Source organism: Somniosus microcephalus, chromosome 4 (genome assembly GCF_052327205.1).
Source record: "Somniosus microcephalus isolate GS21.2 chromosome 4, FLI_Smic_1.0, whole genome shotgun sequence".
Lineage (NCBI taxonomy): Eukaryota > Metazoa > Chordata > Chondrichthyes > Squaliformes > Somniosidae > Somniosus > Somniosus microcephalus.
This window is the reverse complement of record NC_140990.1, coordinates 157,458,023-157,484,795: the sequence shown is the minus strand read 5'-3', so window position 1 is coordinate 157,484,795 and position 26,773 is coordinate 157,458,023. Positions and strand designations below refer to the sequence as shown.

The window sequence follows — 26,773 nt, the reverse complement described above, 5'->3', positions numbered from 1 at the left end:
GGGAGGTACAGGAGGCTAGACTGTGGCGCACAGTCTGGATGAGGTTGAGGTCATGGAGGGATTTATGGAAAAGATTTTGAAATCTGTACACGGGGATGGGGGGGGGGGTGGGTGGCGGGGGGGTGGTAGTAGAGGTCAATGAGGACAGGGGTGATGGCCAACTGAGACAAGGTGTGGGCAGCAGCTTTTAGGATCACTGACCTGACTCTCAATTCATACTCCACCTCATATCAACACACATTGGAAGCTGCTTTGCCTCAATGGAAAAGCAGTAGTATAGTGTTAACACAAGTGGTTGAAAGCCTTCTACTAAGGAGGTCTAGTTGCTCTTGATGTTGCCATAGCAAAACCTCCTTTGTTGTTTTAGTATTAATGGTGTGGAGATTTGCAGTTTGTAAAATTGACCAAGAATTGACGAGTAGATTATTAGTAAACAAGATGTTGCATCTTTTATGTTCTGTTTTTAGAGTTGATCTTTTGCATATTTTAAATTGACTCGCGTTAATTTGTAAAATGCAGCTTTGTAGTTTCCTCCCTACTGATGTGCTGTTTTGTTAAAATTCTTGTGTTCTAGGCACCCATTCCAAAGACCGTTTTGATTCCAGTGGCAATTCCGATTTCAAAATCGACTGTTTCCCGATTCCGCAACAGTGTCGAGGGTCTTAACCAGGAGATTGAGAGGATTATTATCAAGGAGAGTGGGGACAAAGAGGAGCAGCTGATGATTGTAAGTGTTTCTTTATCCAGAGCGCCCTCTGGTGGCAAGGTGGTATAATAGTTCAGACCAGGCTGCATTGGTACTTATTTAGCTTGTTTACAAGTAGATGCATATTGTGTGGTTACCAGCAAAAGCCTTGTCCAAAAGCTGTTCAGAAAAGCACAGGGCTTAGTATGTGTACGTGAATTGAATAACTGCAGTGGTATGTGTGAGATGTTTTCTGCCTGGACATATTTACTTTCTGTAAATATGATGAATAACATCAGAACTGAGATATTAAACTAATTCCAAGCTTAGTGAATGGGGGTTTCAGAGAACAACAGTGGTGCTGCAAAATTTCAGCAAAATGCTCCAATTTGATACGGTTGCCACCATTTTCCCCAGGCAAAACTGGACAGGCGCAGGGTGGATCCATGTGCCAAGCCCTGGGCAAATCCCGCTCAAGCAGTTTTGAAATGTAGGGATCAGAAACCTGATTTTAATTGTCTGGTTTTCAGATGCAATACTAAAGTTACTGGCAGCAGCCCCAAAACCATACAGTTTGTGGACAGAGCTACAGTGAAAGAATCAAGTAATGACCTGCTATCATCAAGTTTGTTGTATCTATTTTAGAACTGTGTGTGTGTATGTGTCTGTTTTGATTGAAATTCCTTCAGACAGCTTAGGGTTTTAGGATTGATGCCAGTACAACATTTATACTGAATTCAGTGTGTCTTCCACATTTCCCAGCAGTGAACTCGGTCACCTTGGGCAAAAACATTAAGATGCCATTCCTCAAGACTTTGATATTGAGTGGTCACCTTCCCCTTTTCATACTGTATATTGTACATTGCCCCCTCCCCACCCTTAGGTCAACCTTCTACCAAGTAAAGGGTCCCTGTTACTATGACTTGAATGTCGTCATCTTGTTTTCTTAAAAAAACGTGTTTGCTCGCTCAAGTTGTCCCATCCCTTATTAAGTGCTGCTTATCCTGTTGATCTCAATTGACACACCATCCCCAACTGCATTTGTTTTAAAATCCTTATCATAGCCTTCCCGCACCCTACCTCTGCATCCTGCTCCTGCCCTATGTCTCAGCTTGCACACTTGCAGTTTTGCCCTACTATTCATCCCTCTCCTGCTCCACCATCAGTGGCAGTGCAGGTGCTGCCGAAGAAGCCTTGGCGAGTTGCTGCAGTGCATCTTTTGGTGGTACACAATGCAGACACGGTACGCCGGTAGTGGAGGGAGTGAATGTTTAAGGTGGTGGATGGGGTGCCAATCAAGTGGGCTGCTTTGTCCTGGATGGTGTTGAGCTTCTTGAATGTTGTTGGAGCTGTATTCATCCAGGCAAGTGGAGCGTATTCCATCACACTCCTGACTTGTGCCCTGTAGATGGTAGAAAGCCTTTGTGGAGTCAGGAGGTGAGACACTCACTGCAGAATACCCAGCCTCTGCTCTGCTCTTGTAGCCACAGTATTTATGTGGCTGGTCCAGTTAAGTTTCTGGTCAATGGTGACCCCCCAGGATGTTGATGGTGGGGGATTTGGCGATGGTAATGCTGTTAAATGTCATGGGGCGGTGGTTTGACTCTAGTTTGTTGGAGATAGTCATTGCCTGGCACTTTTGTAGCGTGAATGTTACTTACCACTTATCTGCCCAAGCCTGAATGTTGTCCAGGTCTTGCTGCATTCAGGCATGGACTGCTTCATTATCTGAGGAGTTTTTTTGCAAATGGAACTGAACACTCTGCAATCATCAGCGAACGTCCCCACTTCTGACCTTATGATGGAGGGAAGGTCATTGATGAAGCAGCTGAAGATGGTTGGGCGTAGGACACTGCCCTGAGGAACTCCTGCACGATGTCCTGGGGCTGAGATGATTGACCTCCAACCACCACAACCACCTTCCTTTGTGCTAGGTATGACTCCAGCCAGTGGAGAGTTTTCCCCCCCCGATTCCCATTGACTTCAGTTTTACTAGGGCTCCTTGATGCCACACTTGGTCAAATGCTGCCTTGATGTCAAGGGCCGTCACTCTCGCCTCGCCTCTGGAATTCAGCTCTTTTGTCCATGTTTGGACCAAGGCTGTAATGAGGTCTGGAGAAGAGTGGTCCTGGCGGAACCCAAACTTGGCATTGGTGAGCAGGTTATTGGTGAGTAAGTGCCGCTTGATAGCACTGTCGACGACACCTTCCATCACTTTGCTGATGATTGAAAGTAGACTGACGGGGTGGTAATTGGCCGAGTCGGATTTGTCTTGCTTTTTGTGGACAGGACATACCTGGGCAGTTTTCCGCATTGTCGGGTAGCTGCCAGTGTTTTAGCTGTACAGGAACAGCTTGGCTAGAGGCGCGGCTAGCTCTGGAGCACAAGTCTTCAGCACGACAGCCGGGGGGTTGTCAGGGCCCACAGCCTTTGCTGCATCCAGTGCGCTCAGCCGTTTGTTCTCTTCCCGCTCACTAACAAAATATTCATTTTGAAGTCATACCTGACGAGGTGTCTGAGTTTAAGACCCATTAAATGTCCTTCTCTCGTCACAACAGCCACCAGAATAGAGCAACTGCTAGTGTTGACTATCAACTGCTCACAATGTGGTTGTATGCGATTTTTGCCTCTAGTTCTTGGAGAACATCCTGCGTTTGATTCTGCCAACTAGAAGCCAGCATATGTCAAAAAGTTTGCTACAGAGTTAGGCTGAGCCCTGTAGGTAAGTGAGTGTGATTATTATCAAACCCCAGCTGGGGTATCAGCTTGGTTAAAGCAGTGACTAGCTGAGCCATACAGACTGGGAACATCAAGGTTCAGCTCCTAGCCTGTGTTGAGCTAGTGATCTCAGTTGCAGTAGGGATAATGGCCTCCCAAGTTAGAGAGGAGGAAATCATCCAAGGTTTTCCCTCCTGATTGCTTTCCAGCAAGTGTTGTGCTCAAACTCCCACTAAGCAGCTGGGCTCATGCATCAAGAATGGCCCCTTGGGAAGGTAACTGGCTCCTTGGAATTGTACCACAGTTGGGAGTTGATGCCTTCAGGAATAGAAAATATCGGAAAGCATGTGAGGCAGAGGGGAAAAAAAAGTTCCCTGTTGAGGCCATATGTCCTCCAAGTCAGTGTATTATTATTTCACCCCCAAATACTGGGCACTCTGTACTTGTCCAAGTCAAATTTTGAAGAAAATCATGACTGTAGGATATCTGAAATAAAAACTGGAAATGTGCAGCGGGTTGATCTGCACATGAAACAGTTTTTGTTGTTGTGAATGTGAACCTTTATCAGAGCTGGCATGGCCAGGCTAGAGAATCCCCTTTCATAGGAATGACCAATCGAGACATGCATGAGAAATCAGAATGGAGAAGCGAACAGTCAATTTCCTTGTTCTATTCATGATTGTGTTGGTGCTGCTTGCTGCCTTCAGTTTGATTTGGTGAATTTCATTGGACTTCTCATTTCGTCCCATCCTCAGCTTCACTTGTTCTATCTTTGTTTCGCTTCCCTCTCCTATTTCTGGGCCTACTTCTCCACCTGTCAGTCGGCTTTTTGTTGATGTCTAGTTCAAGGCAAAAGATTCCACTGCTATTTGAAATATAATTCTTACTACCTTTCCTGCAAAAACTGTATCGTTTCTCCTCTAGTTTCTTCACCACCATTGCAAGTGCTCTGATTACTCCATTTTCTGCGCAAGAGCTTCTGTGATGGGTTGCTTTTTTGATTGCTTAGCTTTTCCTTATCTGTGATGGGCATAGTCGTTGGCCACATCTACCCTATCTTCTTTGCCTTTTGCTTCCCCCTTCTTCTGCTCACAATCACAGACTCTCTCTTCTCTTCACCTTTTATCGTCCTAATCTGCATTATCAGGTAATTATCTGCCATTTCTGCTAACTACAATGTGATCCGAGTACCAAATCCATCATTCCTCCCCTCTCTGCTTTCCAGAGTGACGATGACTGTAACAACACATTTCGCTCTTCTTTACTGGCAGCGTTAGAACCTTGCAACTGCAGTAGACACAACACCTTTTAAAATAAATAAACAGAAAATGCTGTAAACACTCAGCAGCATCTGTGGAGAGAGAAACAGAGTTAGCATTTCGGGTCGATGACCGTTCATCAGAACTCTTTTTTTAAACTGACCGCAAGTGTGATCCTGTCATCTGTTTTGATACTTCCTCTCCCCCCTACTATTCTCACCGAGTCCCCTCCCTCTTTAGATTCCTAGGCTGTTCCAGTGCAAATCTTTGGAGTTGCATGCATCTCCTCCTCCTCCTCCTGGGCACCATTCAGCCCTCTTCCCAATTTTACATCTTAACTGTCTCTGATTTTCTGCAAGGTTCTCTCAGTCGGTATCATTGACATTCAGCTGTTGAGTTTGTTTCCTATTCTGGCTGCAATGTAGTTGCTTTGGGAGGTTCCTGCTGATCAGAAAGAGAGGAATTTTCTTCCCACTACTTTATGATCCGCTTTCTCTCTGCCCTCCATCATAGTTTGACATTTCCATCCTGTTGCAGTTCTGTCATAGTTCTAGTACTGTGGAAAAGTTGTACTGTGTCGTGAATTCCACATCAACTGCGGCAAGAAAAGTCCACAAACCCATACATGTGCAAATATTTGCAAGTCATGTTTCATAACTTCTGACTGGTCTACCAATGGCAGGGGAAGTCCATGCAAGTCAGAAATCACTAAATATTTTGTTGGGCCCGTAGAGCTGTGCTGAGCTACTCGGTCCATCAGCAACCAGATATCAGCACATTGGCCGTGGCAGTTTTATGTTGCCGTTGCAGGTGACTTTGACTCCAGTGTATCAAAACAATTTTTTGACTTTTCCCTGACTTTATAGAAGTAGCAGTTCAATAATATCGGGATACCATTATGTTGTGGTTCTGGTTCTGGATCAGAAAGCCAGAGGTCATGACTTTAAATAACATCATGTCAAATTGTGAAATTGAACTCTGTAAATCTGGCACCATGAAAACTGCCGGATTATTGATTAAAAACCTAACTACTATAGTTCACTAATGCCCTTAAGGGGACAGAAACTTGCCTTAACTGGTCTGGCCTACATGTGACGACAATCCAACACTGCGTGGTTGGCCCTTAATGCTCTCGGGGCAACTAGGAATAGGCAATACATGGCCAGCATCAGCCACACCCAAAACCAATTTTTTTTTAAATGAGAGAAAGATCATCTGCGTAGGAGTTTGGCAGACACAATCGGCGTCAAGAACACACACATTTCTAAAATGGCAACTTTCTTTCCACATTTGTTACCACTTCAGAATATTTAACTCAAATTACTATATTACCATATTATTTCACCCAAAAACACTGGGCACTCGGTACTTGTCCAAGCTTATCAGTGCTAATGTAAAATCAGTGATTGTGGTAGAGAGATGTTGAGCCTCTATGTAAAATAATTTTTAGATGATAGCATCTACCTGTTCTAATGGTCATGATGTGGAGATGCCGGTGTTGGACTGGGGTGGACAAATGTGAGAAGTCGCACAACACCAGGTTATAGTCCAACAGCTTTATTTGAAATCACAAGCTTTCGGGCGCTGCTCCTTCGTCAGGTGAAGTGAAGCGATGCATATAGGCACAGCATATATAGTCAGAGAACACTGCCAGATGATTACAGGTAATCTTTCTAATTGCCCTTTATCACACCTCGGCAGAGAGATAATCACAGCAATCAAAGGTGTGAATGGTGTCTGAACAGGTCAGTCAGGAAAACATTACATCAAAGAACAATGAGGTGGGGTCACAAGGGGTCAAATGTTGCAGATGCTAGGGTCTGTATGAAAAACAAAAAACAAGCAAAAAATTTTTTTTTTTTTGCTGGAAATCACAGCAGGTCCGGCCGCATCTGTGTAGAGAGAACAAGCCAACAACGACTCGAGTCTGGATGACTCTACGTCAGGTGGGGTTACATTTAGCGTGACATGAACCCAAGATCCCGGTTGAGGCCGTCCTCATGGGTGCAGAACTTGGCTATCAGTTTCTGCTCGACGATTTTGCGTTGTCGTGTGTCTCGAAGGCCGCCTTGGAGAACGCTTACCCGAAGATCGGAGGCTGAATGTCCTTGACTGCTGAAGTGTTCCCCGACTGGGAGGGAACACTCCTGCCTGGCGATTGTTGTGCGGTGTCCGTTCATCCGTTGTCGCAGTGTCTGCATGGTCTCGTCGATGTACCATGCTCCGGGGCATCCTTTCCTGCAACGTATGAGGTAGACAACGTTGACCGAGTCACATGAGTATGTACCTGGTGGGTGGTGTCCTCACGTGTGATGATGGTATCTGTGTTTATGATCTGGCAAGTCTTGCAGAGGTTGCCATGGCAGGGTTGTGTGGTGTCGTGGTCGCTGTTCTCCTGAAAGCTGGGTAATTTGCTGCGAACGATGGTCTGTTTGAGGTTAGGCGGCTGTTTGAAGGCGAGTAGTGGAGGCGTGGGGATGGCCTTAGCGAGGTGTTCGTCGTCATCGATGACATGTTGAAGGCTGCGAAGTACATGGCGTAGTTTCTCCACTCCGGGGAAGTACTGGACGACGAAGGGTACTCTGTTGGTTGTGTCCCGTGTTTGTCTTCTGAGGAGGTCTATGCGATTTTTTGCTCTGGCCCGTCGGAACTGTCAATCGACGAGTCGAACGCCATATCCCGTTCTTACGAGGGCGTCTTTCAGCGTCTGTAGTTGTCCATCGCGTTCCTCCTCGTCTGAGCAGATCCTGTGTATTTGCAGGGCTTGTCCATAGGGGATGGCTTCTTTAATGTGGTTAGGGTGGAAGCTGGAGAAGTGGAGCATCGTGAGGTTGTCCATGGGCTTGCGGTAGAGTGAAGTGCTGAGGTGTCCGTCTTTGATGGAGATTCGTGTGTCCAGGAATGAGACCGATTCTGAGGAGTAGTCCATGGTGAGTTTGATGGTGGGATGGAACTTGTTGATATCGTGTAGTCTTTTCAGTGATTCTTCGCCGTGGGTCCATAGGAAGAAAATGTCATCGATGTATCTGGTGTATAGCGTTGGTAATGCTACAGCATCTGCAACATTTGACCCCTTGTGACCCCACCTCATTGTTCTTTGATGTAATGTTTTCCTGACTGACCTGTTCGGACACCATTCACACCTTTGATTGCTGTGATTATCTCTCTGCCAAGGTGTGATAAAGGGCAGTTAGAAAGATTACCTGTAATCATCTGGCAGTGTTCTCTGACTATATATGCTGTGCCTATATGCATCTCTTCACTTCACCTGACGAAGGAGCAGCGCTCCGAAAGCTTGTGATTTCAAATAAAGCTGTTGGACTATAACCTGGTGTTGTGCGACTTCTCACATTTGTTCCAATGGTGTGTTTGGGAAAATGTATATTAGTGTTGGATACATTATTTTTGTATGATTGTCTCCTTCCCACTCGTGATGGTTGCTAATGCTGGGCTGGACTAAGATTCCATGGTCATCAGTAGCTGACAAGTTTTGTGTGAGCCGAGACGGTAAGTGCTGGCCAGCCATTCAACTATGGAGAGCACCACAGCTGAGCCCACTTCTGTCTACAAAAATGCACTTTCCAGCAGCAGTCACTGAATAGCAATCTGGAGCCAGACCCCTTTCTAATATTCTCTCTCTTCTCTCTCCCCCACCACCCCCTACTAGTCGGGAGGATTGTACCACACCAGATGCTACTTAGGGTGAGATTATCACAGGCTGTTAATAGAGCTGCTGTTTTACATTGGGTGGTGCCTTTTATCATTAGGCCAATAGGTAAGCTTGGGCTTTTCTGTAAATTTTCGGTACTAGTGAAACCATATTGTGACCGATCTGAGTGAGATGTATATATTATGAAACCAGGAGTAATGAAGCTTTCTCCTCTAAAGGAGGGTACACAATTGGCAGCGCTGGCTCACGAGAGGTATAGAAGGCACATTCCACAGCTGACTGCCATCTCTTCATGCAGTGCTTCTTTTTATTCTTATTCTATTGGTAGTTGAAGTGATTCATCTGTGGCTTTGACTCCAAGATTTAAATCTGGGTGCAGATGCGTTTTTGAATAGAGGACACCATATTGCAATATGAGATGACCCATTTCCATAATGCACAAAGGGTAAAATTGTGTGTTGGGTGGCTTGCTCTGAGATTTATAAATGTTATATGGCCCTGTTTAAATAATGGAAATGCAAAAAATTCCAGAGCTTTCATTGTTATAAAGAACTGTGTGCATATGAATGTCTGAACTTTAAAAAAAAATCTTAGTATCAAAAAGAATCCAGAAATAGGGTATAGCACTAAAGTTCATTGCAGCAAGGTGTTATAGTGGGATAGGTCACGGGGCTTTCCTTTGCTGTATTTTTTCTATTTATCTCTGTTTTCATCACTGAGAGGGCATTGTCTGGACGATCTGCAGAAGCTGGCTTGCTGTACACAACACATGTATTAAACAGTGTTATCTCTAGGGTTTAGTGAGGTGTAATGAATGGTGCGCATCTGAAAGTTTCATGCGTCTGTACAGTAGATTTTTTGTCACTATGATTTAAGTAATACATGATGCTGGAAATGTGTTATTCTCATTATGTTCTTTTTAACTGGAAGCATACCAAGCAAGACATTTAGATTACTGATTTTACTCTTCTGAATGTGGGTTGTTCCTGGAGAGAATATTTTGAACTATCTAATACTAAGGTGAAGTACCAGTCATTACAAGCCTGGCACTGGCAGTTGTAGTGGTGGGAGCAATTTGAGGTGGTAAATAAGAGCATTACACAAAAACATTATTAACACAACGTTGAAGCATATGGACTTGAGCATGAGCTTTCCCATTAGTATCAATGCACTGAATAAGATCAAGCTCTGCACTGCCTGTTAACTGTTTATAGGTCTTGTGTGGTGATGGACTTCAATTTCATTCAGTTGATTTAAAAAAGAAAATGCTGCAGACCTGCAAATAAATTACCAAATTGGAAGCAGGGCAAGATTTAGATAGAAGGTAAAGGTTAAATAGCAATGGGTTTGTAATAGAGCTGCTCTTGTTTATGGGTTTGTCACTTTTAAACTAATTTTCAAGGGTGGCAACCATTTTGGATTTATGGAGAGACCAGATTTAGTTGTCACCTTTGAAATCCAGCAGACCACAAAGCTTTAATTTAGACTGCATTTGCTTCCTATGGTCCCATTTGCAAGGCAAAATAGTTGCGGCATTATTATGCAGAGTATTTTGTGATTTTTGCTTCGCTTTTTAAAAGAAGAGTCATGCCTAAGAGCGGCTTTTTTTTGTGCCAAATAAAGATCTGATTTCTTTTGTTCCAGCGCACCTGTTCAGTTCTAAATGAGAGTGCTCTTTACTAGGTTGAATAGCACAGCCGAGCCAAACAGCTGCACAGCGAAGCAGCACTAAAACCAGCTTTAGTGCTGGCACCGGTCTCAGCAGATGGATTAGGGAGCATCTCAACTACTGCAAGGCTAGACAGTTTTGTTTGAGTGAATGGTCACTGATTCCAGGCCATATGCCTTCGACCCACTTCCTTTTGCTTCTTCCCCGCCACCCCCACAATCAAAAGATTTATTGTAACTAACTTTTTTTTAAAAGACAAAGTATTAATTGACAATTCAATCACAATGCATTTAATTTCAAAGAAAAAGAATTTAAATGGAGAACTGTTGTACAACCTTTTCAGCAGTGCATTGAAAATGATGCCATCAAATTCAATGGCCCAAAGTTTTTTCAGTGTTCTTTCTTCTGTCCTGTTTTTCATCCTGGCATATCCTTTTCCCAAAATGCAAAAAGGAATGAAAGAACCCACATGGAGGCAGCAGTTGAAGGAATGCAGTATATTTGATTTAGAGCCAGATGTCAACTCAACTAAAGTAAAATGTTATTTCATTCAAATTAGTTAAACCTTCACATACAATAAGACATTGCTGTCCTCTCAAAGGGTAAACACTGCCCTTTTCTTCAAAAGAAAGTTGCACCCCCTTCTCCCACTTTGCTGCGTCTAAATCCTCCTCCAGGGCTGTGCCCTCAGTTCTTGCCCTCCCACTGCTGCCAGATTTGTTATCTCCCACTGTTGCCATTTGCCAATTTCTGTTTGTTGAAATTCTTTGTTCAGAATTCTGCAATCATGGGCTCCTAGAGCTCCCATCAAATTACTCGAGTTGTTTTCCAGTTTGTCTAATGTTTTCACTGGCATGTTGCCCACTACAGTCAACCAGACAAACTCCAGTTGACCCTTACTACGCTGTCAGTGGATGCCCAGTCCTCACTTAGAAATTTGAGTCAAATGGCACAGGCTACCTGTCTGTCGTACAAAAGTGTGAAACCTGCTCCACACTCAACTCGAGGGATCTGGCAGACTCATTCATTGACTACTTCAATGTTGAAACTTTCCTCTTTCCAGTGCAGAAATGCACTGAGGTCCAGTTAATTACAAAAGCACTCCTCCGCGCCCAGGTGACAGAGTTGTAAATGTGGGCAGGGAACCTTCACCATACTGTAAGATTCCCTGGTCGAGCTACATTCTGCATTGGCTTGCATGGGGCTGTGGACAATACATGGAAGTGGGGGCAGAGAGAAGAGATGATCTTCAGGTCCCACACATACCCACCTCAGCAGTATGACTTCTGGTCAACCAACATACATACCAATAGAGTGAACCCACCAGAATTATGCATGTGGACCTTGGGTGAAAGCAAGATTGGCCTCAGCTGTGATTTACCCTATAGTTGAACAGCCCATTCACACTCACTGTCAAGGCACACACATGAATAATAGCCACTTAAACACTGTAGCAGAAGGCATCTGTCGCCTGCACCCCTACAAGGAATCAACACCTTCAGGAGAGGAAAAATCAGAACACCAGCAAAGCCTAAGGCCCTTAATATGTCCTGAAAGGGAATTAAACCTGAAAGAAAAGTTTTAAGTTGGTCAGTTTCCTGCGGATTACACATGTAGTACAGCCACAATCTACTTGACAAATGCAAGCTTCACTCTGGAATCAGAGAAACTCACAACTCAAACTTATACTTTGCAAAACCACTATTGTCACTTAGCCCGACTTAGGGCGTACGGCTTTACCAAGTGCAATACAGTGACACGCTGTGGGCCATCAGCACCAACAGAATTGTATCCCACCACAATCTGTAAACTTATGACCCTGACGCCTCAATCAACATCAAACCAGATGACTAATCTAACCTAAAATTGTCCAGGTGTGTCATGTGCACAAAAAACAGGACAAATCCAACCTAGCCAATTATCACCTGAGTGTGGCATGAAGGCGCCATAGTAAAACTGAAGTAAATGGAGATCGGGGGGAAACTCTACACTGGCCGGAGTCATACCTAGCACAAAAGATGATGGCTGTGGTCATTGGAGGCCAATCATCTCAGCACCAGGACATTGCTGCAGGAGTTCTTCAGGGCAGTGTCCGCAGTCCAACTATCTTAGCTGCTTCATTAATGACCTTCTTTCCATCATGAGGTCAGAAGTAGGGCAATTTGTTGATGAATGCAGTGTTCAGCTCCATTCCTCAGATAATGAAGCAGTCCATGCCTGCATGCAGCAAGACCTGGATAATATCTAGGCTTGGGCTGATAAGTGGCAAGTAACATTCATGTCATACAAGTGCAAAGCAATATCCATCTCCAACAAGAGATAGCCTAACCACCTCCCTTTGACATTTAATGGCATTACCATCGCTGATCCCCTACCAGCAACATCCTGGGGGTTACTGTTGACCAGGAACAGAACTGGACCAGCTGTGGCTACTGGAGCAGGTCAAAGGCTGGGTATTCTATGGCAAATGGCTCACCTCCTGACTAATGTTCCCCTAATTTTTTTTGGGTGCGCGGCCCCTTTAACGGGCTGCGTGGGACTGGCAAACACCACACAGCTAAGCAGGAACGTTGTTCCTGACTCACCAAAGCCTCTCCACCACTTAAAAGGCACATGTCAGGAATATGATGGAATACTCTCTACTTGCCTGGATGGGTGCACCTGCAACAACACTCGAGAAGCTTGACACCATCCAGGACAAGGCAGTCTGCTTGACTGGCACCCCATCCACTGGCTTAAAAATCCACTCCCTTAAATATCCACTTCCTCCACCCCCGAGCACACCGTGGCTGTAGCATGTATTATCTATAGGATGCACTGCAGCAAATCACGAAGGTTTCTTCGGCAGCACCTCCCAAACCCACCACCTTGGATAAGGGCATCAGGTTCATTGGAACACCCACTGGTTCCCCTCTATCGCACACCATCCTGAATTGGACATAGATCAGTGTTCCTTCATTGCTGCTGAGTCAGTATCCTGGAACCCCCTACCTAACAGCATTGTGGGAGTACCTTAGCCACATGGACTGCAGTGTTTGAACAAGAAGGCTCAAGGGCAACTAAGGATGGGCAATAAATGTCGGCCTTGCCAGCGACGAATTATTTTTTAAAAATTAACAAATTTTAGTTGTGCCTGACACAAGACCTGGCCTTCATAAGATTTTTCTGCTCGATAGAGTAGGGTATTATGTCTATCATCCACTGAACACGTCTGCCACTATGCAAACAGAATGATCGAGTCAAGAGAGACAAAGATACAAGTCAGCCTTAACTGCATACCTAGGCCTGGTTGCATTTGCCGTTGTTTGAAGTGTTGTGCATACACTTATTCATACTGCTACATGCAGACACCTGTAGCTTAACCTTGCTAGTCATTGTTCACGTGTACGCATTCAACTGTGTTGCTTGGTCAGCATAGATTAGAGACTTGTCGGTCATTCAGTTGCAGTTACTGGGTGCCAATATTTTAAGTAGGCTTTGGCTGCAGCTGCTTCCGCTCTTAGCATTAGTAACTGAGACATCCTTTTGAAGGGTGTGAAATCCACCTGGAGGCACCCTGGCCGCATTGGGTCTATACTCTACATTGAGCACCTAGCATTTGAACAGATTCGAATTCTGAGCAGTACGTTTGGCTATGAACCATTTCAAAAGCTAAGCAAATAACAGTCCTATGGAAGTAGACACCAGAGCGCAGCAATAACAAATAGAAGGATTTGACTCACTCTCTGCCTTTTAGCTATGAAACCATACAGATATGGCGCTGCTTGGAATCACAAAGTATTGAACAACAGGCACCATATTCTGAGATGGCGACGTCCAAATCGCGTGAATGAATAAAAAAAATATCAGAACCTTTGTCAATAAGAGGCCATAAGAATGATTGCTAATTGCTTTGAGGATGTTCTGACCCTCAGTATCGACTGAGTCATACAGAGATGTCCTCCTTCTCAGATGCACGCTGGTTCCCATGCACCTGCTGCCCTTGTCCTTCTAGATGGTAGAGGTCACGGGTTTCGGAGGTGCTGCCGAAGAAACCTTGGCGAGGTGCTGCAGTGCATCTTGTAGATGGTGCACACTGCAGCCACGGTGCGTCTGTGGTGGAGGGAGTGAATGTTTAAGGTGGTAGATGGGGTGCCAGTCAAGCGGGCTGCTTTGTCCTGGATGGTGTCGAGTTTCTTGAGTGTTGTTGGAGCTGCACTCATCCAGGCAAGTGGAGAGTATTCCATTACACTCCTGACCTGTGCCTTGTAGATGGTGGAAAGGCTTTGGGGAGTCAGGAGGTGAGACACCCACCGCAAAATATCCAGCCTCTGACCTACTCTTGTTTATTTATGTGGCTGGTCCAGTTAAGTTTCTGGTCAATGGTGACCCCCCGGGATCTTGATGGTGGGAGATTCGGCAATGGTAATGCCGTTGAATGTCAAGGGGTGGTGGTTAGACTCTCGCTTCTTGGAGATGGTCATTGCCTGGCACTTGTGTGGCGCAAATGTTACTTGGCGCAAATGTTACTTGCCACTTATCAGCCCAAGCCTGAATGTCGTCCAGGTTTTGCTGCATGCGGGTATGGACTGCTTCATTATCTGAGGAGTTGCGAATGTAACTGAATACTCTGCAGTCATCAGCGAACATCCCCACTTCTGACCTTATGATGGAGGAAGGTCATTGGTGAAGCAGCTGAAGATGGTTGGGCCTAGGACACTCTCCTGAGGAACTCCTGCAGCGATGGCCTGGGGCTGAGATGATTGACTTCCAACAAACACAACCATCTTCCTTTGTGCTAGGTATGAGTCCAGGCAGTGAAGAGTTTTCCCCATGATTCCAATTGACATCAATTTTACTAAGGCTCCTTGATGCCACACTCAGTCAAATGCTGCCTTGATGTCAAGGGCAGTCACTCTCGCCTCACCTCTGGAATTCAGCTCTTTTGTCCATGTTTGGACCAAGGCTGTAACGAGGTCTGGAGCAGAGTGGTCCTGGCGGAACCCAAACTGGGCATCAGTAAGCAGGTTATTGGTGAGTAAGTGCCATTTGATAGCACTGTCGATGACACCTTCCATCACTGTGCTGTTGATTGAAAGTAGACTGATGGGGTGGTAATTGGCCAGATTGGATTTAGAAACATAGAAGATAGGAGCAGGAGTAGGCCATTCGGCCCCTCGAACCTGCTCCGCCATTTAATGAGATCATGGCTGATCATCCAAATTCAGTACCCTGTCCCTGCTTTCTCCCCATATCCCTTCATCCCTTTAGCCTTAAGAAATATATCTAACTCCTTCTTGAACATATTTAATGAATTGGCCTCAACTGCCTTCTGTGGTAGAGAATTCCACAGGTTCACCACTCTTTGGGTGAAGAAATTCCTCCTCATCTCTGTCCTAAATGGCTTACCCCTTATCTTTAGACTGTGACCCCTGGTTCTGGACTCCCCCGCCATCGGGAACATCCTTCCTGCATCTAGTCTGTCTAGTCCTGTTAGAATTTTATAAGTTTCAATGAGATCCCCTCTCATTCTTCTAAACTCCAGCGAATATAAACCCAGTCGACCCAATCTCTCCTCATATGTCATTCCTGCCATCCCAGGTATCAGTCTGGTGAATCTTCCATGGCAAGAACATCCTTCCTCAGATAAGGCGACCAAAACTGCACACAATACTCAAGATGTGGTCTCACCAAGGCCCCGTACAACTGCAGCAAGACATCCTTGTTCCTGCACTCAAATCCTCTCGCTATGAAGGCCAACATACCATTTGCCTTCTTAACCGCCTGCTGCACCTGCATGCTTACCTTCAGCGACTGGTGCACAAGGACATCCAGGTCTCGTTGCACTTCTCCTTCTCCCAATCTGTTGCCATTCAGATAATAATCTGTCTTCCTGTTTTTGCCACCAAAGTGGATAACCTCGCATTTATCCACATTATACTGCATCTGCCATGCATCTGCCCAATCACCCAACCTGTCCAAATCATACTGGAGTTTCTCGGCATCCTCCTCACAGCACACACGCCCACCCAGCTTTGTGTTGTCTGCAAACTTGGAGATATTACATCTAGTTCCCTCGTCTAGATCATTAATATATATTGTGAATAGCTGGGGTCCTAGCACCGATCCCTGCGGTACCCCACTAGTCACTGCCTGCCACTCGGAGAAAGACCCATTTATTCCAACTCTTTGCTTCCTGTCTGCCAACCAGTTCTTTATCCAAGTCAGTACCTTACCCCCAATTCCATGTGCTTTAACTTTACACGCTAATCTCTTATGCGGGACCTTATCGAAAGCCTTCTGAAAGTCCAAATACACCACATCCACTGGTTCTCCCTTATCTATTCTACCAGTTACATCCTCAAAAAATTCCATTTGTCCTGCTTTTTGTGGACAGGACATACCTGGGAGGCGCGGCTAGCTCTGGAGCACAAATCTTCAGCTCAACAGCCGGGATGTTTTCGGGGGCCCATAGCCTTTGCTGTATCCAGTGCGCTCAGCCCTAACATCTGTCTGAAGCTGAACCACACTGTTCGCAACCTTGGTGTCATATTTGACCCTGAAATTAGCTTCCGATCACACATCCGCAGCATAACAAAGACCGCCTACTTCCGTCTCCGCCCTTGCCTCAGCTTACACTTGTGTCGATTAGGCTTATACTCACTGGAGTTTAGAAGATTGAGAGGGGATCTCATCGAAACCTATAAAATTCTGTCAGGCCTGGACAGATTAGATGCAGGAAGGATGTTTCTGATGGCCAGGGAGTCCAGAACCAGGGGTCATAGTCTAAGGATAAGGGGTAAGCCATTTAGGACTGAAATGAGGAGGAATTTCTTCACCCAGAGAGTGGTGAACCTGTGGAATTCTCTGCCACAGAGGGCGGTGGAGGCCAGTTCATTAAATATATTCAAGAAAGAGTTGGATATACTTCTTAAGGCTAAAGGGATCAAGGGATATGGGGAGAAGGCAGGGACAGGGTACTGAATTTGGATGATCAGCCATGATCTCATTGAATGGCGGAGCAGGGCCGAATGGCCTACTCCTGCTCCTATCTTCTATGTTTATATCCTGCTGAAACCCTCATCCATGCCTTTGTTACCTCGAGACTTGACTATTCCAACACACTCCTGGCTGGCCTCCGACATTCCACACTACGTAAACTTGAGGTCATCCAAAACTCGGTTGCCCGTGTCCTAACTCGCACCAATTCCCGTTCGCCCATCTCCCCTGTGCTCGCTGACCCATATTGGATCCCGATTAAGCAGCGCGTCGATTTCAAAATTCTCATCTTCGCCACTTCCTATCTCTGTAATCTCCTTCAGCCCCACAACTCCACCCCCCCCCCCCCCCCGAGATATCTGCGCTCCTCTAATTCTGCCCTCTTGAGCATCCCTGATTATAATCGCTCAACCTTTGGTGGCCGTGCCTTCTGTTGCCTAGTCCCTAAGCTCTGGAATTCCCTACCTAAACGTGTCCGCCTCACTACCTCTCTTTTTCCTCCTTTAAGACACTCCTTAAAACCTACCTCTTTGACGAAGCTTTTGGTCACCTGCCCTAATTTCTCCTTATGTGGCTCGGTGTCAAATCTTTTGGCTTAAAATACTCCTGTGCAGTGCCTTGGGACATTTTACTACGTACGTTAAAGGCGCTATATAAATACAAGTTGCTGCTTGTTTCTTGATATCATGTGGAGTGAATCAAATTGGCTGTAGACTGGATTCTGTGTTGGTGGGGACCTCAGAAGGAGGCCAATATGGATCATCCACTCAGCATTTCTAGCTGATGATGGTTGCAAACGCTTCAGCTTTGTCTTTTGTACTTGCGTGCTGGGCTTCGCCATCATTGAGGATGGGGATAGTCATGGTGGCTCCTTCTCCCGTTAGTTGTTTAATTGTCCACCACCATTCATGACTGGATGTGGCAGGACTGCAGAGCTTTGATCTGATCTGTTGATTGTGAGATCGCTTAGCCCAGTCTATAGCATGCTGCTTCCACTGTTTAGCATGCATGTAGTCCTGTGTTGCAGCTTCCCCAGGTTGGCACCTCATTCTTGGCTACACCTGCTCCTGGCATGCTCTTCTGCACTGCTCATTGAACCAGGGTTGGTAATGGTAGAGTGAGGGATATGCCAGGCCATGAGGTTACACATTGTGGTGGAATACAATTCTGCTGCTGCTGATGGCTCACAGCACCTCATGGATGCTCAGTTTTGAGCTGCTAGATTTGTTCTGAAACTATCCCATTTAGCACAGTGGTAGTGCCACACAGTATGATGGAGGGTGTCCTCAGTGTGAAGACGGGACTTCGTCTCCACAAGGACTGTGCGCTGGTCACTGCTACCAATGCTGTTATGGACAGATGCATCTGCAACAGGTAGATTGGTGAGGATGAGGTCAAGTAGGTTTTTCCCCCGTGTTGGTTCTCTCACCACCTGCCGCAGGCCCAGTCTGGCAACTATGTCCTTCAGGAGGTTTCCTTGCCCATGCTTGACCTGAAGCCGTGAGACTTCATAGGGTTCAGAGTCAATGTTGATAACTCCCAGGGCCACTCCCTCCCGACTGTACACCACTGTGCTGCCACCTCTGGTGATGGAGGAGTAAGAACATAAGAAATAGGAGCAGGAGTAGGCCAATCGGCCCCTCGAGCCTGCTCCGCCATTCAATAAGATCATGGCTGATCTGATCCTAACCGCCAATCCACTATCACAGAACCATCTCCTGAATCTAACAGAATTAGACACACAAAATAGGAGCAGGATCAGGCTACACGGCCCCTGGGCCCGCTCCGCTACCCACAGGGCCATGACCGATCCGAACCTAGACTCATGTCCAAATTCCTGCCCGCTCCCCGTAACCCTTAATTCCCTTTACTTCTAGGAAACTGTCTATTTCTGTTTTAAATTTATGTAATGATGTAGCTTCTACAGCTTTTTGGGACAGCATATTCCATGGACCTACCACCCTCTGAGTGAAGTAGTTCCTCCTCATCTCAGTTTTGAAAGAGCAGCCCCTTATTCTAAGACTATGCCCCCTAGTTCTAGTTTCACCCATCATCGGGAACATCCTTCCCGCATCCACCCGATCCAACCCCTTCACAATCTTATATGTTTCAATAAGATCGCCTCTCATTCTTCTGAACTCCAATGAGTAGAGTCCCAATCTACTCGACCTCTCCTCATATGTCCATCCCCTCATCCCCGGGATTAACCGAGTGAACCTTCTTTGTACTGACCCGAGAGCAAGTATGTCTTATCTTAAGTATGGACTCCAAAACTGTATGCAGTATTCCAGGTGCGGTCTCACCAATACCTTGTACAACTGAAGCAATACCTCCCTATTTTTATATTCTATCCCCCTAGCAATGAAAGCCAACATTCCATTGGCCTTCTTAATCACTTGCTGCACCTGCATACTAACCTTTTGAGTTTCGTCTGGGACATTGGCTGAAAGGTATGATTCTGTGAGTATGACTATGTCAGGCTGTTGCCTGACTAGTCTGTGGGACAGCTCTCCCAATTTTGGCACAAGTCCTCAGATGCTAGTGAGGAGGGCTTTGCAGGGTTGACAGGGCTGGGTGTGCCATTGTCGTGTCTGAAGCCGGTGCCTAGGTCGATGCCGGGTGGCCCGTTCAGTTTTATTCTTTTTTGTAGTGGTTTGCTACAACTGAGTGGTTTACTAGGCCATTTCAGAGGGTAGTTAAGAGTCAACCACATTGTTGTGGGTCTGGAGTCACCAGACCGGGTAAGGACAGCAGATTACCTTCCCTAAAGGATATTAGTGAACCAGATGGGTTTTCATGACAATCCAATAGTTTCATTGTCACCATTACTGATACTAGCTTTTTATTCCAGATTTATTTAAATTTGAATTTAAATTTAAACTGAGTTCAAATCTCATCGGCTACTGTCTCCAGATTATTCATCCAGGCCTCTGGATTACTAATATAAAAACAGAAAATGCTGGAAATACTCAGCAGGTCAGGCAGCATCTGTAGAGAGAGAAACAGAGTTATTGGGGCAGTAATTCCTCCCCAAACGCGCGAGTACGGAAGGGGTACTCGCGCGTCTGGCCGGAGGAAATGCCGGTTTTCAGCATGCACAGCGCATGCGCTGAAAACCGGCATTTCCTCTCCTCTAACCCAAGAGGTGAAGAGGCTAGCGCGTAGGGGGCAGCGCGTGCGTCTTGGATTTCCTCTGTTTTGGGGGATTTGCGCATGTGTAAAGGCCTCCGGTCTTTACGCTTGTAAAAAGCACACGTAAGTATTTATTTTTACAGGTAAGTGGTGTTTTAGTGCAATTTAGAATTTTTTTTCCCACAGGTTTATTATTTTAAAGAATCTACAATAAGGTAAGTTTAGTTTTAGACCCTTTTTATTAAAAATTTATTTTTTTCAAAAAGAAAATTAATTGTTTAAATTATTTTTTTAAACTTATTTATACTTAATTTAATGATTGGGATGTTTTTTAAAATTTTATTTAAAGTTTAAGTAGTGTTTTGGGGTGCAGTACTTTTCATGAGTTTGACAGTTCTTACTCTCAAACTTATGAATGAAGTTTCCCCTCCCCTGATTGGCTGAACAGTGCTCACCTGATCCCAGCCAGCACATCGCACTAACTAACGACATCAGAACCGGGCCACTGACAGGAAATCCACTGCGGGCCAGGTTTCAGATGTCGGCGCGCCGGGTAAGTGCACGTCGGGGGCTTGCACGCGCGGCAAGCCCCCGACACCAAGTTCTGGGCCAATGTTTCAGGTCGATGACCCTTCGTCAGAACTGGAAAAAGTTGGAGATGTAACAAGTGTTTAAGCAAGTGTAGGGGCAGGGAAAGAGGGAGGGGAGGAAAGAACAAAAGGAAAGGTCTGTGATGGGATGGAAGGCAGGAGAGATTAAGAGACAAAGGGATGATGGTGCAAGGCAAAAGGAGATGGCAATGGGACAAGTAAAGAAACAAAAGATGACTAGATGAAGTGTAAATAGCAATGGCAAAATGATTGACAGCTGCCATGTGAGAGAGAAAAAAAATGATAGGGGCCGAGGTTATGGTCTAAAATTGTTGAACTCAATGTTGAGTCCAGAAGGCTGTAAAGTGCCTAATCGAAAGATGAGGTGCGGTTCCTCGAGCTTACGTTGAGCTTCATTGGAACAGTGTGCAAGAGGCCGAGGACGGAGAGGTCAGAGTGGGAGTGGAGCGGGGAATTAAAGTGACAGGCCACAGGGAGCTCGGGGTCACCCTTACGGATTAACGGAGGTGTTCCGCAAAGCGCTCACCCAGTCTGCGTTTGGTCTCCCCAATGTAGAGGAGACCGCATCTCCAGCTTTTTCCAGTTCTGACGAAGGGCCATCGACCTGAAACGTTAACTCTGTTTTCCTCTCAACAGATGCTGCCTGACCACCTGAGTATTTCCAGTTTTTATTTCAGATTTCCAGCATCCGCAGTATTTTGCCTCTGGATTACTCGTCCAGTAACATAACCACTGCGTAACCGTTCCCACTTCTTTCAGAAAGGAAGACCTTGTTGATTGTAGGAAATAGAAAGATGGAATTTGCAGCTATATAATGCCTTATGGTGTCTCTCAGGATGTCTTCGAACACCTAATTGTTTTTCGATTTGCAGTCAGGTATATGGGCAACTCGGCACGCATGTTGCACATAGCAAGGTCCCACAAGCAACAGTTAGTGGAAAGACCAGTTAATCTGTAAGACTGGCATTTTCAGTGGTGCTTGTCAGCCCACGCCAGCTGTATATTTTTATTGATTTCTGCACTTCTATTTATTTTTTATTTGTTAAAAAGTTCCTAGAGGACGTTGCAATGAGTGTTATCGATTGCATTACTGATCTGACTTTGTGGCCGCCTTGTTCATACTTCAGCGGTAGAGTCTACAGCACAGCAACAGGCCATTCAGCTCAACTGGTCTGTGCTGGTGTTTATGTTCCACACGGGCCTCCCAATGACACTCCTGATGGCATAAATTCACCATTTAAAAAAAAAAAATTATAACGGTGCATTTAGATCGAACTACGTGCAGCTTTACTTAATTATTTAATTTGTTAAAAAAACTTTAGGCCAGAATTCAAGCAAGCAGCTCAGTTTATTTGTTTTAAATTGCACTTCTATGAGTACATTTCAAGTATTGTGTGCAAAGCTTTTAGATACTCCCTTGAAGCAGAAAGGAAATGCTTTCACATGCTGCTCACCATTCATTACTGGCGTGAAGATGATCCTGGAAACACATTCTCAACACTGAAGTATGTAGAGATATTTCCTGCAACTGTAATCCAGACAACAGACCTCATCAGGGCACTTTATGATGTTTGGTATTGGTGGAAAATTAGACGCCTACTTTTGCAGCTATGATCTTCCACGATATTGCTGCTTGGAAAACAGTATATATCTTTTCTTTTCTCCTATTTTCCTCCTTTCCTGGTAGACCATTGTTGTCTAATAGAAATCGCTGACTAGCCACAGACATAGCTATGGCAACACCATTTTAGCCGCAGGCACAAATTTTAGTTGAAAACTCCTTACACACAATACATTTAAATGTGTATACTTACTTAACAAACATATCACACTGTTTAGTGTGAAATTGCATTCTTTTTCACCAAAGTTTGGAATTCTGGCCTGAATTTATCAGACAGCACATCTTCGTGAAGCTTCTAGTTTTTGTCCAGCAATTGCGAGCAGTACTTTGAGTTCATCAGAGTGATTGCTGGGAATGTTGACTCAAACAGAGACATGTCAGACCCGCCCCTGCTCTCCAACTAGTTGGATGCTGCTTGTTGTTTGCCAAGATGTGCCCTGTTGGAGCTGCTTGTTATTGGTTGGGTTGCTTTCTTCTGGCCTGGAGTGGTTATTCCGATTGCTCGCACTGACCAGGATGACAGCTCCCCTCTCCATGGTATTTCCATGGCGCTGAAGTCCAGCGTTTTTCACCCATGTTTTCACACCATTTGAGTGATGCACACTCTACTTTTCAGCTTACCATTTTATCAACAAATGCACAGAAGGTTTAAGTACATACGCATATGCTGTGTGAATGAGCATTGAGATCACCTCCCTAAGATGGTGCCTATTACTCACTTTTTATTTACTAATCAAAAATACAATTGGCTACATGTGCTAGTTGCTAACATATTGGACAACACTGTGCTAGAGTATGGTTCCATGGATGCCCTCAGCCCTCTGGTAACTCTTTCTACCCCCACCTCCCATAGATGTCCATTCTTCATGTTGGAACCTACACCCCGGGCGCAAAGACCAATTGCAATGTCCTAAGTGCCACCATGGCCATTTTTCACATGTGAATTTGGAGCGTATCAGTGGCCCATTTCATTGTGAGAACCTATCCAAACTGAAAGCATTCCGGCCCATGTTCATCAAGCAAGGGTCTTGATTAGTGATCAATAGCAGAAACCAGACCGCTCACCCATCACTCTAGTCTCTGCTAACTTACATTGGCTCCCGGAGTACCAACTCTACCAATTTAAAATTCTCATCCTTGTGTTTAAATCCCTATCTCTGTAACCCTACAACAACTTGCATTTATATTGCGCTTTTAACGTGGTAAAACGTCCCAAGGCACTTCACATGAGCGTATTCAGACAAAAATTGATTGCAAACCCCCTGTATCTCTCCATTTCTCCAACTCTGGCCTCTTGTGCATCCCCTTCCCCCCATTCACCCCACCATTGGGGATTTCCCACCCTGCCTCTCCATCTTCCTCTCCTCCTTCCTTAGCCCACCTTTTTGACTAAGCTTTTGGTCACCCAGCCTAATATCTTTGCCTTTGGCTCTCCGTCCATTTTTGTTTGATTACACTTTGGGACTTTTTTTTTTTAAGTCACAGGCACAAAAATGTAAGTGTGTGTGTGTTTTATTCGCACTCCCTAGCTGGTAGGGGGACCTGGCTTAGATTGGCTAACTCAGGACAGACCTGGGATTGAACTGAGGTCCTTCTTGATCTATATGGTTCCACTGCTGGTGATCTATGTGGCTCAACTGATGGGATTAGCTTTCCAAAACACAATTTTAAAAAAATATACCTAGTCGTATCCTAGTAAATTCATAACATTTTTACTCCGTTTCATTTTCTTACCCTTGTATCAACTTCTGTTTTTATCTTTTGCTCCAAAGTTATGGGGAATTTGTGTATTTGGTTGTAAAACTGCTTTGTGCTCAAGAAATATCCCCCTGCCCCCCACACACAAACTAACTAATTCTGCAGCATTTCACTATTGAGTCAATCCTTTTCTTCCCTCTTTTATCTATTTGAACCCAGTTTAGAACATAAGAAATAGGAGCTGGAGTAGGCTATTCGGCCCTTCGAGCCTCCTCCGCCATTCAATGAGATCATGGCTGATCTTCTGCCTTAAATCCATTCACTGGCCTTATCGCCATATCCCTTGATGCCCTTACTAGTCAGAAATCTATCGACTTCTGTTTTGAATATACCCAATGACTGAGCCTCCACAGCCCTCTGGGGTAGAGAATTCCAAAGATTCACCACCCTCTGTGTGAAGAAATTTCTTCTCATCTCAATCCTGAATGGCCTACCCTTTATCCTGAGGCTGTGGCCCCTGGTTCTAGACTCCCCAGCCAAGGGAAACATTCTCCCAGCATCCACTCTATCAAGCCCTGTAATAATTTTATATGCTTCAATGAGATCCCCTCTCATTCTTCTGAATTCAAGAGAATACAGGCCTAGTTTACTCAACCTCTTCTCATACGACAGTCCCGCCATCCCAGGAATCAATCTCATGAACCTTCGTTGCACTCCCTCTATGGCAAGTATATCCTTCCTTAGGTAAGGAGACCAAAATTGTACACAGTACTCCAGGTGTGGTCTCACCAAGGCCCTATATAATTGGAGTAAGACTTCTTTACTCCTGTACTCTCATCCTCTTGCAATGAAGGCCAGCATACCATTTGTCTTCCTAATGGCTTGCTGCACCTGCACATTCACTTTCAGTGACTCATGTACAAGGACACCCAGGTCCCTTTTGAGCATCTGCATTCCCCAATCTTTCACCATTTAGGAAATACTCTGCCTTTCTGTTTTTTCTACCAACTTCACATTTATCCACATTGTAATCCATCTGCCATGTTCTCGCCCACTCACTGAGCCTGTCACGATCCCCTTGAAGCCTCTTCAAATCCTCTTCGCAACTGACACTGCCACCTAGCTTTGTGTCATCAGCAAATTTGGAAATGTTACATTTAGTCCCCTCATCCAAATCATCCAAACCCTGTCCTTTTCATTACCCACCCTTCCAGGTCTTGAACCTACTTGAACTCATCTGCTCTCAAGAAAGAACTTGCATTTATATAGCACCTTTCATGACCTCAGGATGTCCCAAAGTGCTTTACAGCCAATGAAGTCCTTTTGAAGCGTAGTCACTGTTGAAATGTAGGAACCTTAACCTCGATAGAAGAATGTGGGAACTATGACATGGTAGTCACAGTAATCGGATAACTCTGATACTTTGATTTTGTGTGTTAGCCACAGGATACTCCAGATGGTCATCGTGCTCCATTTCCCGTACAGCAGCGAAGCAGCAGTACCCGCAGTATTGACACTCAGACTCCTTCAGGAATGGATCGGAGCAGTACCAGCAGCAGCCGATCCCAGTCCGTCTCTCCAACGTTCCTCACCATAGCCAACGAGGGTAGTGGAGAGAGCCCATGCTATACTGAAGATCTGCTTACAGATGGCAGAGATAAAGGTATTGGGTGCCAGTTGGGGAAGTACTGTTGGGATATTAATTCTGCTAACCTGTATCTGTTTATGTTAAAGCTGTGGGATTATATTGAGTTTGAATAAACAATCCATCTGACAAAGCTACCATTTTCACAAATGCTGTCCTTTATGCAGTGTTGTGAGCAGGGTGCTACTGTTGGAGGGAGGTTCTGTTGGTGTAGTTCTTCATCTGGACTGTCATTTTGCCACTTTACTGGTGATTTCATTGTGGCAGATTTCCCAGTAATGCTGGTTGTGTCTGGGTGTGTGTTAGCCAAAGCACAGTGTTTTGTGGCAATTTTTTTTTTTTTCATTTTGATGCTCTTTATTTTTGTTGGTATTTTTATCCGGTGCCCTTTTATTGGTTCTCTTTTGCCACACTACATTGTAGTTCATGCAGGTTTCTATCCGTGGCTCTGAAACTGGCTGCTAAACGGTGCTAGATCATATTCATGGCCTCCACTTGGCACAACCCACAGCAGCATTGCCAAATTCAGGAACCAGAGTTTGCGGAGTGGGGAGAAAGGAAATGTCACCGATACAAACCCCCGCCCTACCAGTGCAGGTTCCTGCAACATCTAAAGAATTTTTTCCAATCTGCAATATTCCCTCTTTACACTTCATCTCTTGAAGGTGGTGAACTTAAGGGGAAAAGGTTCACCGTTTCCTATCTCTAAGCATCCCTCTTGTTTGGTTGAAAATGGGGCAGAATCAGCAGAGCATTTGGAGAGTAACTTGTTGAGCTTGTGTAGCAGTAAGGCTCTGCTTTTGTAATATGGACACTTCCTCATTTGTTCAATATCCAGATAGAAATGAATGGAGAGGGAGGAGTAAGAGAACATTGGGACACCCTTATTTGAGGGTTTTGTATCATAAGAGTTACACTGATCTTGTCCTCTTCCTCTGTCTTGTTGCATATAAGGCATTGTTCTGGAGGGATAGCTCATTTTATCTCCTGTGATCTGCATCAGTTTATTATATTAGCAGATCAAGCAGACAGCCTTCACCTTTCTATAACTATATTTTGGCATATTGGTGTTTAATAGTTATAGTCT

At 45.1% G+C, this 26,773-nt stretch overlaps 1 protein-coding gene across 1 annotated transcript in view; it reads left to right on the top strand.

The window, feature by feature from the left end:
• Window positions 1-26,773, top strand: part of LOC147119948 (protein FAM117B-like) — a 330,525-nt gene that overhangs the window by 282,011 nt on the left and 21,741 nt on the right. The window contains exons 5-6 of the mRNA XM_085985390.1: window positions 575-727; window positions 25,482-25,704. Of these exons, the coding sequence (XP_085841516.1) occupies window positions 575-727; window positions 25,482-25,704 (376 nt within the window). The remainder of the gene's footprint in view (window positions 1-574; window positions 728-25,481; window positions 25,705-26,773) is intronic.